Here is a 14,496-nt window from a genome sequence, read left to right on the forward strand (position 1 = left end):
ACGCAATAATAGCAATTGGCAAATATAATGGTAAGAATAAATTTTTAAGTACCCGGAAGTATCTGTAAAATAATAAATAAGTTTATTTATTCAAATCCCATACTTAGTTTTTGGCCAAGGTTTCAGGTCTGTTGACCCTCTGTGGTATGCATTTCTATTTCTAAGATTCCGCCGAGATAAACTAACTCATGTGATTCAAAATTTTTGGCTATCAATCTTAGAGTAATTTCAAATACAATTTTAAAAACAAATAGCCTATAGTTGTAATAAACTTAAGCTTAAAAACTCAAAAGATCAAAATTATGCAACACAGTGTATTTTTTTTCAAAATATACTACAAGGTATGTTATTATCGAAGCCTTTAGTTAACTGTCAAAATTGACATCTTCGTTAGGTCGCCATCGCTAAACGCATCCACTCCGATCTGTAAGGCATCCATTTTTGTATTTCTCGTCATAAGACGAACATCTCAGGTGAAAATTGGCCTTATCCGTATCACGTTGCCATTTACGTTGTGGGCTTGCGGTCTATAACATCCATCGACGTGACCTTACTTTTGATTTGTCAGGGCTGGGTGATTAGAAATTTAACCCTTCCGAATAAATAATGTTGTTTTAATTATAAAAGAGTATAAATAAACAAATAATACAATGTTGGTAGTTAGAGATGTGAAGAAATTAAACAAATTTAATTGTAGAGCAAATTAGGTGTTTTATGTTGTTACGTCAACTGGTAAAAACCGTGGTAAAAAGCAGTTATAAAAAGACCTTTCCAGCTGCTGCGCTTGTGCTCTTTGAGTAAGATTAATGTATTTTGCTGTTACGCTTGCGCATTTCGAGTCAGCATTACTTTCTAGGACTGTCGGAATCATAGCCTCACTTCATTATGATTTGACGTTTGAGAGACTGATTGTGCGTAGTGAATAGTTATTGGACATACTCGAAGTGAGAAGTTACCATAAATGACTGATAAATTACCATGAATTACCGATAATTTCCTAAAATTTTGAAAACTTTTAGATACCTGAAATTATCGCTAATTTGCCAATTTTTCATAAATTTCTGCAAATTTTGGAGATTTAGGCAATTTTTCATAAATTCTAGGAAATTTTTTAAATTGAGCAAATTATCCATAAATTTTCAGAAATTTTTGAAATTTTTTAATTTCTTACAAAAAGTTTCGGATACACTGAATTTCTGTAAATTTTCGGTAATTTACAAATTTACCAAAAATTTCCGAAATTTTTAGGTACCATAAATTTCCAAAAATTACTATAAATTTTCAAAAAAGTGGTCTTAATTGTTTCTCAAATCAAAAATTTCCCGCATTTGTTAGAAAAAATATTGTGTGCTACAGTAGCTAAAAGTAGGCAGTTGAAACTCTTGTGAAGTTTACAGTACTTGCCATCGTCTCATCCTCGGGTCGTTTCTGGCTCGTACAGCTAATTTCACACTCGTGTGGAACTATACACACATGCACAGTATATATTTTGAAACATACTATCCCTTATTCTTGAAAATTAAATTGCATTGTTTTACTTTATAAAGGAATAGTTCAAGTTACAAGCAATCTGGAAAATGGGTGCTACGTTAATAAGCCCCACAAGCCTTTCAAATAGACTGGTAGCCTGCTAACTTTTATTAGTTCTTGTTTTAATAATAATGAACTTAATGTACGTCTTGTGTGGAGAGTAACCCATATGTTATTACTAGATAATCCAGACAATCTTATTTAAGCTGGTCCGCTGACTAGACAATGTCATATAAATAATGTATTAATAAAAATTGCAGCCAGCTTTTCTATGATGGCCATCAGACGCTCGCTGTGCAATTATCCAATATCATTCAAGCTGAGCCACCATGTCCTCCTTCAGATCGTTTACTTCACTTAATGTTAATCGGCATGGCCCATGAACCTGATCGCAGCAAGAAAGAACCTGGCACTAATTGCACTTATTTACCTTTGGATAATATAATTGGCCCAGGTTTAGATTTAGAATTTGAAACTGAAGCTCAAGTACAAGCACCTGAACCTGCTCAATATGAAACAGCCTACGTCACTTCTCACAAAGGTAATTGCAGAGCTGGAGCTTTTTCGGCTGACGGACAGTTGATTGCTACTGGTTCAGTGGATGCGTCAATAAAAATATTAGATGTAGACAGGATGTTAGCTAAATCTGCACCTGATGAAATAGCAGCCGGTGATCAGACAGGGGGACATCCAGTAATACGCACTTTATATGATCACCTTGAAGAGGTAACATGCTTAGAATTTCATCCAAGGGAACCTATTTTAGTGTCTGGCAGTCGTGATTTCTCCGTGAAACTCTTTGACTTCAGTAAAGCGAGTGTTAAAAAAGCATTTCGCACAATCACAGACGCCGATCAAATTAGATGTTTATCGTTTCATCCAACTGGCGATTTTCTAGTAGTTGGTACAAATCAACCAGTGATTCGTTTGTACGACGTTAATACTGCCCAAAGCTTTGTATGCAGCATACCGAATCATCAGCATACAGCTGGTATAACAAGCATTAAGTACTCACCAGATGCAAAAACCTACGCCTCTGCGGGCAAAGATGGAAGTATTAAATTATGGGACGGAGTTTCCAACAGGTGTATCAATACATTTGGCAAAGCACATGATGGATATGAAGTCTGTTCTGTAGCCTTTACAAGAAATGGGAAGGTTAGAATTTATTTGACTATAATTAATCAATTTACCTCGCCGTAAATTTGTTTACCACTGCAGTGGACAGAATATTTAGAATTACTTTTTCATTAATAATATAGGCCGACAAAATTATTTTTTACTCAAAACCCAGATACCAGACTATACTTTTCTGAAGGATTTTGACGCGTTGAATCCGAATTTGATCTCAGAATTTCGCAAAGTCTGGGTTTTCTCTAGATATCCTAACCTAAAAGTGCAGAAAATGCTAGTTTTCGCTATATTGGAGGTTAGATTACAGGTTGTTTGCTAATGGCCCTGAAACCAGACTTTACTTTTCTGAAGGGTTTTGACGCGCTGAATCCGAATCTGGCCTCAGAATTGCTCAGAGCTTGGTTTTTCTCCAAATATTCTAACCTAAATATTTAGAAAATGCTGTTTTTTGCTATATTCGAGACTAGATTATCCGGCAAGCTGATTTTTTTTTGGTAAACTATCGTTAAAGCATTTAAGAATCTTATAGTCGCTGACATCGAATCTATGGTCAGTTTCCAAATTCAAGACGGCGGATACAATCTGGCGGCTACAGCTGACACTTCATAGCGAGTTACTAAAATTTTTGAAAAGTGCTATGGAGCAACTGTAGCCGCCATATTGAATCCACCACGTAGAATTTGAAAATTTTGACCACAGATTTGAGATCAGCAACCTCAAAAATCTGCGAGTAACCATTTTCAAGCACTTTTTGGAATTATTAGTAACTCGTTTTGGACAGTGGCAGCTGTAGCTGCTATAACGGCTCCACCATCTTAAATTTGGAAATTCTGACCACAGGCTCGAGATTAGTATCCCCAAAATCCATGGGTGCTTTGAATCGATTTTACGATAAAAATCAGCTTGCCGTGTTATTTAGTCTCCAATATAGTGAAAAACAGCATTTTCTGAACTTTAGGTTAGAATATTTCGATAAAACCCAAGCTTTAAGAAACTCTGCGGCCAAATTCGGATTCAGCGCGTCAAAATCTGTCAGAAAAGTATAGTCTAGTTTCTGGATTAAAAATTTTGTCGGCCTGTGTAATGCGACCCGCAGCTTACTTCAGAAACATTTTAGACTTAAGGTGCTTTACACGGCTGGGCGGTTTTAACCTAACAAATTACATTTGCACGGATGACTTGTTCGTTGTTTTTTTGTTTAATTGAAGATGAAAAACTGAGGGTCCTAATGCCATTAAAACATATTAACCTTGAATTGTGATTATTAAAGACAATAAAATTCCGCATCTTTATTTCCTTTCAAAAAAATTGTATCTTTCATAGTTTCTGAACAAAATGGTAAAAGTCTGTTTTAAAAATGGGTTTTTCATTTAATTTGTTTCTTTAGCTCGTGCTTATCGCTGTATTTATGGGATTTTCTCATGAAGTTTTAAGAAAATCTGTTGTAAAAGATCGTTGAAATTGTTGAAATCACTATTAGATTTTAAAGTTGCCATTATTTTTGTAGCAAAATTTCCAATTAATTTCTAGTGTATTAAAAAAAGTGCACAGAAGTCTTTCGAAAATACTTTTTTCCAAAGAAATTAATAGGTGAAGAACTATTCACGTTAAACTTCCTGTGTGCGATTAATCTTACATGCGTATGATGATTAAAAAAGGTCCTTCAAACTATTCAGTTATGCAAGCATTAAAAACTATAATTTTTGTAACAGAAAAGATCATTGTTGTTTTAGCAGCGAAAGTGTCAATTTGATGCACGAATAGCGCTAGTTGAGTTCTTGCTGCAGTAAGAAATATCCTAAAATAAAAACTTGAAAAAATTTTCATGAATTGCTATTTCTATGTTTGAAATTTGGTATCTTGGCATTTGTAATTAAAAGAGTTTCAAAATGCAGTCCTGAAGGCTTAAACAATTGAAAATAAAAAGCATTTAAAGTTGAAATTTTCGGATAAAAACATTTTTATTTAACAGCTGTAAATATAAATAAATAAATCATTTTAAAAATGGATCTGTACATTAAATATTAAAAAGTGAACAATAATTTATTTTAGAAAACGATTCTTAATTCTTGAAAATTTAAGAATTTCCAGGTTCCATTTAACGTTAAAACATAAGCAGTTTTATTTGAAAGTCTTCGTAATTAAAAAAATGTAAATGCCTGATGGAAACTTTATAAACTATTTTCAACATAAAAATAGCTTAATTATAATGTATTCGTAATTAAAGGCTTTTATTAGGTTAAAAATGTATTATATTGCAAAATATATTATTTTATAAAATATATTTTTTTAGTCTAAAATATTTAATTTTTAACCCATTAAATTAAAAAATAATTAATTAAGAAAAAGGACAGCTATTTAATATTTAGCAATATTTTTACTGTTCATTTAAGACGAGTAAATTGAAATCAAATATTTAAAAATAAAGAAATAGTAACTGAATTGTTTGGCATACAAACCTGAAAAATGTTTATTTTGTAAGTGAAATTGCTGAATTCGGAAGTATAAATAACAACTGAACACTTATTATTTCTAGAAAATATTAAAAATGATTTTAAATAATTTAAACCATATGTGCGTATCGAAAAAATTCAGCTATTCATACCGAAATTTCGGTGCAAGTAGACACAGCCTAATTTGTATGCATGGATGTATGTATGTATTTAATCTCTCCCTTTTCCGGGTGTGAGGGCCTCCGCTCCCTGTCCATGTCTATGTTCCAAATTTCCCCCAAACCCCATTACCCATCTCAGAAATTCAATTATCTTCCTCACTTGCAGCTCGTTTCTCGCTTCTGCCTTAAACCACAAATCTAGGTAACAGAACTCCTCTACAACTTCCACTGTTTGTCCGTTCATCTTCCAAATGTAATTTATTTTGTTTTTTCTATTTCTAAAGCACATCACCTTTGTCTTATCAACGTTCACCGTTAAATCTTTTGCTCTCACATACTCTTCGAAGATCCTCATCATTAGGTTCACCCCCTTCTCATCATCTGCTAACAGAATTATATGGTCCGCGTATGTTACAGAGTATAGTTTGCTATTACCTAAAATCGTTCCTCCTTTCCCTTGCTCCTTTAGCTTCTCCTCCAAGTCCCTAATCCTGGTTTCGGTAAACATTTCTTTTATCCTCTCCACCAACTGTTCCTCTACACCCCTCTGTTTTATTAACTGCCATAGCACTTTTCGGTTCACTGAGTCAAGCGCTGCTTTGAAGTCGACGAACAATGCGACCAGTTTCCCTTTCTTTCTCCCTAAATTTGTATTAACTAAGTAGTAAAGTACGTATATGTTGTCTATAGTTCCCATCCCTTTGCTAAATTCCGTCTGATTGTGTGGGATACTTTCTTTGTTTCTGCCTGATTCTCCAACCTTTTTCTTAAGATTTCTGCATGTATTCATCTACCTACTTTTCTTCCCCTTTCTTGACAAGCGGCACTACTAGTCCTGTCATAAACTCTTCCGGCCACCCTTTCCCTTTCCGAGCATTCCTTGCTCCACCAGCCTCTTTTTCCCCTTACTCTTTCTTCTTTAGTACCCAGCTCATCCTTTACCTTCTCAATCGACCCTTTCAACCGTTCAATTAACGATTCTACTCTCTCCTTTTTCATATCTAACCTTCTCCTTTTCCATCTTCTGTTTAAACTCTTGTAATTTATTTACCCCCCCCCCCCCCCCCCCCCCCCCCCCTCAGACTCCCATTTTCGTGTTACTTTCATCCTCTTTTTCCTTTCTGCCTCTGCCACGTTTACTGACGCCTCTTTTCTTTGTAGCTATGACTGGGAAGTGCTCGGACCCTATCTCATTTCCTACCTTCATACTCCCTGTCATATGCTCTATTCTTTTTTCAGCCAAGATGTGGCCTATTACTCTTGCTCCCCTTCCTATGAATTTCATCTCCCCTTCCTCATCCGCTTTCATATGGCCATTACATATAAACCATCCTCTCTCCTATCATGTATAGTAACTTCTTTCCCTCCCTGCGCGTCTCTTTATGTTTGAAGTTCCTTACATATATCACCTTTTCTTCATCCCATAAACCTCCTCCTTGTTCTCCAGTCCATGCATATAAGTCCCCTCCAATTAAAACTAATTCTTTCTTCTTTCCCCTTCATCCACCTCCTTATTACTCTCCAGCTTTCCTCTTCCAATTTTCTTCTGTACACACATACCGCCGCCATTTCTACTTTCCCAATTGTAATTTTTCTTACCATTTTTCCATCCTTTTCCTCAATGTCCCCATCTTTTTCCCCTTTTACTGCTAATTCTTTTTTCACCCCTGAAACTATGCCGCCCATCCCTCTCCCTTTAACGTGTTTTTTCTTGTTTCTTGAATTGTCCACACATAACCTTTCGGTAACATCTTTTTATCCCCTTCCAGTCCTTCTCATCTGTCCAAGTTTCACTCATCATAATCACATCCCACTTTTCTGTCTCCTTCCAAAATCTTTTATTCTTGTTCTTCAAACCAGATACATTCCAGAAAGCTATTTTCACGTTTCTCTTCTCCCTTCCTCTTCTTTCCTATTCACTTAGTTTCCCCTTTGCCGTTTGAAAACCCCTCTGATTTATCTCTAGTATCTTTTTCGTTTCCCTTCCCTCTACCTTTCTCAAAACTTTTCCCTTATTTTCCGTCCTTCGTCCCTCCTATTCAATTGACTCCTTCTACCCTTACCTGTACTCTAATGTCTCTCAAAAGATTTTTTATTTCCAATTCTCGTGTTTCATTCTCCACTTTTAAACCCTTAGCTACTAAGTCATTTTTCCTGTTTGCTCTCTCTTCCTTTTCTAATCTTCTTTTAAGCTCACTGAGACTTTTCTTCAATCTTTCATTTTCACTTTGGACATTCCTTTCATTCCCTTAAAATATTTCCTCATTCTCTGTTTTCCCCATATGCTCATTCCTAATTTCTAGATTGTTTACACGTTCTTCCAACTGTTTTATCTCTCTAGATCTCTGTTCGTGAACCTCTCTCTGTCTATTCTCAATGATCTCTAGCTTACCCCAAACCTTGTCTTTCTCCTCCTTCCAGCGTTTATCCCATTCTTCCTATTTTTCTCTTACCTTTTTCACATCCCCCCTTACATCGTTTCCCTGCCTATTCAGATCCCTATTTATGTCATCCAATCTCTTTCTTGTTTCCTCTCTAAACCCTTTTATGAGAGCTTCCAATTTTTTAAACATTCCCCTATCTCCCCTATGTTCGCGAGCGAGAAAAGTGTTCTTGGAAAAAAATACATAGTGTTTTCAAAATTTGTAAAGAAAAATACATTGAAGGACGGGTCACTTAGATGAAGAACACAACAGATTTTTTTAATATTAAAAAATTCCTCAAAAATCAAGCTAGTATATATTAAATAATTTAAAATCTGATACATCGATAAAATCTGATACGCAATTATTATTTTGAACTTGGCTACCGAAACGACGAGGCAAGTTCTCAATTTAGCGTTTGCACAACGACTGAAATTTCCTTGCAGAAGATACGCAAAGTTCTCACTCATTGAAAGCATATGACTCTACGATAGAGGAATAAGAATAAGAGAAGAAATCGATAACACTTTAAAATTAGAATTCCATTAAAATGTAAACATGTAAAATAAGAGTCTAAATTGTAAAGTCGATGTTAAATGAGCGAAATTAAAATAAAACAATGTAGTTAATAAAATATGACAGTCAATTCCGAAAACCTTATCTCTTTCTGTTGTTTTCCGTTTAATTATAACTTTCTTATTATCTTTGTCCCTTTTTACATCATCGTCCCCTGCCTCTCTTTTCCTTTTATTCTCCCATTCACTGCTAGTTGCGCTTGCCTTTTTTTTTGCCATTCGTCCAGACTCCCATTTGAACCCGCGTTGCCTAGCTTGTTAAAGCGCTGTAAATTTGACGGTCTTCCAAGTTGCTTGTCCCTACCTGAGTCCGCTATCCTCCCCTCCCTGGTCGACTTCTCGAAATTTTCCTCAACGCTGCTGTCACTGCGATCAACCTTCCTTCCACTGCGCGCGCTTTTAGCAACGTCAGGTCTTGTTGCCACTACGCAAAGGGACATTAATTGCTCTATGAATCCCACTATGTTATTATGTTGGTTTATCTTCCACCCACAATTATTGTTCCGGAACTCTATATTCTGCTTGCGTATTCGTAATAATTCGCGAGCATGCATACTGGAGAGCCCGTCTTTAGAAATCCGACGATTATACTGGAGATCCCTATAGGTATTCGACATTCATCCTGCAGAACCATTTTATAGGGATCCATAATTCATCTTGTAGAGCCAGTTTATAAGGATCCAACATTCGTACTGGAGAGCCTGTTTATAGACATACAACATTCATTTTGGAGAGCCCTATAGAGATCCAACATTCATACTAGAGAACCTAGTTATAGGGATCAACCTTTCTTACAATCGTTAGTTGCAATGCCTGTGATTGAGACAATCGATTAAAAATAATAACTAATGTATCGGACAGCTAGAAACATACACATGTCATTATCACAGTCATCTACTATGGGTGCGGGAAGGTCATAGAAGGCGATTTTAGCCCCTATCATTGTTCGCACTCAAAATACTGCGGACGATACGACACTTATTCAGCAACACTGCCTTCTCAATAATGTGTAGCGAAATTCAACCAACCAATTCTTTCAAGATTTGTGCGCACTTAGCATAAACGTTCCCAGTGGAGGAGATGAAGAATGGGTGGACGTTTACCTTCACCCGTCACAAGGTCAGGATATCAGGCTTTAGTTCTGAACATTTCTGGATCTTGTCAGTCATTCCTTGTAACTGAACCCAATTTTATTGTTAAGGGGAACGCTTATGTCTATTTTTCTGACATTTTTTAGCACGTTGACATAACCAGATGACATCTGGATGATTGGGTCTGACCTGCTGGTCAGTCAGAAAAGTCCTGTCCCAGTACAGGAGATGTTGTTCTTTCTCTGGTACTTTAACTAGGCTATATATGTAGTAAGGCTCAAGTGTCTCCAGTAAACCAGTGTTCAGGGAATTTTTTGGTGAATTATCCCAGCAACATCATTATGTCTGTGCGAGTATTCTTTGCGAGGCAAGCTCCGTACATCCACCAATGATGTTCTTGATGTACTCATTGGGATCTCCAAAAAGGCGACATCTTTCAATCACTGCCGCTATACTGAGGATGTGTTTATTGTAATTCCTCGTTTTCATTAGCCTATCCTGTGTGATAATGCCAAATCCTTCCATCTTCGGAAAGAGTTCTCTCAACCTTAACCAAAGATTTAATGCATCACTATCCACGCAAAGAAGATCTAATGTGTAGGGGTATTGTTTATGCAGCTCTTTACCCCACAATTGAGAAGCTACATGTTTGGCGTTGAGATGTCTGATAATCTCGAAATCAACAGCTGCAAGTTCTGAGGAAGTATAGAGGTCAACTTAGCCGTAGAGTGACATATTAGTCCTGTTTTCGAAATATTCGCGCAATGGTTTAACCAGAGATTCATACAATCTACGAACTTCCATGACCCCTATGCCCGCAAGCTGGCCTGACTAAACTAGTCTCTCTACAGTTGTCCTCTTATGGTGCATCGGTTGCTCAGACATTTTCACGCTAATGATTCTGTTGAGTCGCTGAAGGTCAGTCATGGACCAGGAGATCAAATAAAAGCAGTATTTTAGCAGAGCAATGGCATAGATGTTAATTGCCATTTTTGTGTTGTCGCACTGAATCCCGACGCTAGGACCAGACTAAATAAAGCCCCTTGAAAAAGCAGCCTCAAGCACCTTTTTAACCCATTAAGCCCCAAGTGGACGTGTTTAAAATTTATTTCAGCGTCTCTATTCAATGTAAAATCGGTCGTAAAGATATCAAGATAGGTTATTTCTGACCTAAAATCGTCCGTTCTTTCGATTTATGCAGTCAGAATTTTCTAAAAATTCATATTAAAAAAGTTATGTTTGTCGCGTCCTCGGACCCTATTCTTTAAAATGTACGATAAGGTTTTTCGAAATGCAATATGGCAGCATCTAAAATGGTGCTTTAAAGTCAATTTTTTTGTATTTATGTTATTTTCGTATAAAAATGTATTTATTTTTCACGGCTCTGATTACAAATCCAGCATCATATTTTCTAAATTAAAAATGGCAGATCTAACATGGCCGACAAAAAATAAAAAAATTTGTCAAATTTCCATGAAAATGTATGTACAGGTATTTTTTTACAATTGTAGTACATGTTTCTTAGCCGCCTATGTATCTTGCCGTTGCCTAAATAAAAAAGGGCTCTCTATTTATGTTCACCTCCATTTTGTGAGAGCTGGGTTATTGCCAGCTCTTGTCTTCTATATTTGGAACCATGCAGTGTCTAAATTGCGTTTGTTTGTTTCACCCCAATCACTTGATCAACAGCTGGTCGTTCTGTCGATTGAGGGACTTTAATGTCTTGCTTGTTATTGTGCTCTTCACTCAGTTTACGATAGCACCTTCTTTCAGCTGCCTGAAAGGTTCGAGTTTGTTGCCTTCTTGCACTACTTTTCTTGTACCATAGCAGTTTAGTATTTGAAACATCAAGTCTCTGCCGTTAAGAGTCTATAATCTCAACCAATATTGCTGGTGTCAATGTCTCGATGTACCGAGAGTGGGTACTTGTGCTAACATGGTATATCCGCTTTCTAGTTCTATTTCCTTTCTTATATTGAGTCAATTGAGCCAATTTGAATAGGAAAACCTTGTTCAGAGATTCTATTTGTGCACGCAGAACCTTTGTGATATTCATTCAGAGAAGAGAATGCCGTTGTGTTGGTTCTACATACCTGAACCCTAGTAAAGCATGACCAAAATTCCCTTCAAGGTGCCATAGTTTTTCTGGAATTTGACTGTTCAAATCAACGTTATTAATATCCGAATGTGGTTTTAATGGATCCGGTACTTGATGTTCATTATCCCTAGCACCTATGCCTTCAGCTTCAATCATGTCTTCGTTGTGCACATGTTCCAAGAGGAGTTAATCAATAAGAAGCTGCTGTTCCACTTCCATTTTGATAGCAGCTATTTCAAAAGCCGCAACAATTTCTTTACAGATATTGAGTGTTTTTGATCTGCCAGATTCTGTTCATTTATTCTTGTTGCTAGCTTTGGTTATTTAAGTAAGAAGAATTTATGATGTTCTCTCCTCAAACTTGGCCCACATTTCTCTGTCAAAAAATAAAGACGCATGAACATCTCTTACTGATGTTCATTGTCGACATTTTTTAACGCCAAATCAACCTGCTGTTTAATCTGCATTACTCTTGTCTGGGTGTTTTCTTTCAAGCCGACGGGCATCCATTCATCCTCGCCATCATCACTAATGTCATTTTTGTTAGTATTGTCATCAAAGTCTAAAACAATGCCATTGTCATTTTCATTTTGTATTAAGTGAGTGTGACGATTTCCTTCACATTCTAAATTTTCTATCGCCACATTTTTATTCGATTTTTGACGTTCTCGATAATAATTCCATCGTCGCGGGTATCGATCTTACGTTTGGTATCGTCTTGTAGAGTGTGTTGGGAAATAGAAGATATTTGCATTGCTCTTAAGCTGCATTGATCTGAAAGAAAGTCTTTGACCCTTGAAGGAACTGGATTTTCTGAAACACAAATGCAATTTTCTTAACATTCGCAAGCAGCTAATTCAAACAACTGATTTGCTTAACTAAGATACGAAAGCACATTTTTCTTAAATTCAGGTTTTTTTCCATCCCTTCCAAAAGCTTTTTAAAAATTTTGAACTTAATTAGCTTCCATTTTATTAAGGCTATAATTCTTTGTCGAGTAAAAATAGGAATTGACTTCCTTCCTCTCTCTTCTTCTCATTCCCTTCCTTCTCCGTGTCCTTTTCTCGCATTGAAATCCTCACCTATTATCGGCCTAATCTCTTCTTTATTTTCTTCAATCATTTCTTTTATATTTACCATTAATCTTTCTTTTTGTTTTTTTCTCTTTTTCTTATTTTTCCCTGTTATACATTCATTTCTTACTCTTATCACCAATCCTCCCATTGCTCTGCCCTTTTTGTTTTTACTCTTTGCAATTTGCGCTTACCTTTTGTAACCTCTTGGTAACCTTCACCTTACTCTTTCCCATCCCTTTTCATCTAGCCACGTCTCCTTCATTATGACTACATCCCATTGATTCAAATTTCTCATAAACTCCCTATTCTTTCTCTCCAATCCTGTTATATTTCAGTCTATCTGTATATTTGTATTTTCCCACACTTAACCCATGTTCTTCTTCCCTTTTTTCTTTCCTCTTCCTCTATTTTCCTTAACTCATACTGTATCTTCCTTTGTCCCCATGCCAAATCATCCTAACGCTGTCAAATTATCATAACGTTGTCTTGACAGAAAAATAGAAATCCCTCAGTCGCCGATCTCAACCCAGCAGATTTGAGAAACATGTTAGACAGGCCAATCGATAGCCCTTCTCTACGTATTACGCCGTGAAATTTATCATGAAGGGACTTTTTAGCATATTCTCTTGGTAAAAGCGAATTTTCTGCATCCTGAACACGAATTTTCAGCACCAAAGGTGTTAGTGATGCTAGACCATGTGTAATACCGCTGGAATCAAATGCGAGACCAAGCTTCTCGGCAGCCCCATCTGAGGCACGGTATAAGAATGACGCAGCATTAACGACTTCATGTTGATTTACAAGTCGCATAAGAGAAACTTTGCTATTTAGAACTGAGCAGGTTTGCTGCCAGAAACGTTCTTCGGTAAAAACACTCCAAGTGAGGTACGAAAGATTTAGGATGATTTCGATTGATTTTCATCATCTTGCCTGTAATTAGGTTAAATTGCGTCAACTCAATGACTCAATGACAATTTTTAACCAAAAAGGCCAATTGTTAACCAAAGTTATGAACTCCCAACAAAGAAGTTATTTTTCAACCAAATAGTTTCATTTTACCAAATTTTCAAATCTTTAAGCTAGAAATATGAGTTTTTAGTAACATTAAAAAATTAATTTTTATGGGAAAAATGGAACCTGGTGGGGCTTAGAAAGGGGCAAAGCCCCTTGGGGGGGGGGGGCTGACTGTACATAAAACCTAATTTTTAATTGATTAAAAAGTAAAAGAAAGAAAAACAATTACTCAAGTCGCAAATTTGGAAATTAAAAAATATTCAAAAATTCCAATATTTTTGCAAATGTATTTAAAATTTCAAGTTCAATGAATATCCTGCATTATAATATAATTCTAAAGTTTTGTATGTTTGAACATTTTTGACAAGTTTGAATATAATTTTGGAACATTTTATAACTTTTTGAACAAAAATCGGAGGTCAATCGTGAATATCTTAGTGTTAGTTTAGATATTGACAATTGACAATTAAATGTGTTTTATTTCGTAAAATATAGATGTATTCAAGTACCGTATATACCATATACTCTCTTTATGAGGTAATATTACGTTTAACACATTAAATTAAAAGATTTAACGAATTCAATACATTCTTGTTAGATAATAGAAGAAAACATGATGGGTTTTGAAAATACACTTTACAATTATATATTTCGAATTTGGCGTTACCAAGATTCATGGTTTGGTTTACTGGCTCTTTTTTTGTTCTTCTTTCTTGGTTTGAACGACTTTTTTCATTTTGAGTGATTCTTTCTTCATTTTGAAGCATGTTTTTTTCATTTTGAGCGAAGACGTTAGTGTTGCATTCAACTCCGATCGTTGACGGGAAAATACCTTCTGTCACTTGAATGGCAATCCTGTGTTTCAATTTTCTTGTTTCATCAACGTATTCTATAGCAACAGTTGTTGATTTTCAACCACCGTGTTTTTGTATGGCGGTCAA

General features: G+C 35.9%; 1 protein-coding gene across 1 annotated transcript in view; it reads left to right on the top strand.

Moving 5' to 3' along the window:
- Window positions 1–14,496, top strand: part of LOC117177014 (cleavage stimulation factor subunit 1) — a 65,644-nt gene that overhangs the window by 24,993 nt on the left and 26,155 nt on the right. Inside the window, exon 2 of the mRNA XM_033367468.1 lies at window positions 1,791–2,688. Coding sequence (XP_033223359.1) covers window positions 1,791–2,688 — 898 coding nt within the window. The remainder of the gene's footprint in view (window positions 1–1,790; window positions 2,689–14,496) is intronic.

Source organism: Belonocnema kinseyi, chromosome 7, assembly GCF_010883055.1.
Source record: "Belonocnema kinseyi isolate 2016_QV_RU_SX_M_011 chromosome 7, B_treatae_v1, whole genome shotgun sequence".
Lineage (NCBI taxonomy): Eukaryota > Metazoa > Arthropoda > Insecta > Hymenoptera > Cynipidae > Belonocnema > Belonocnema kinseyi.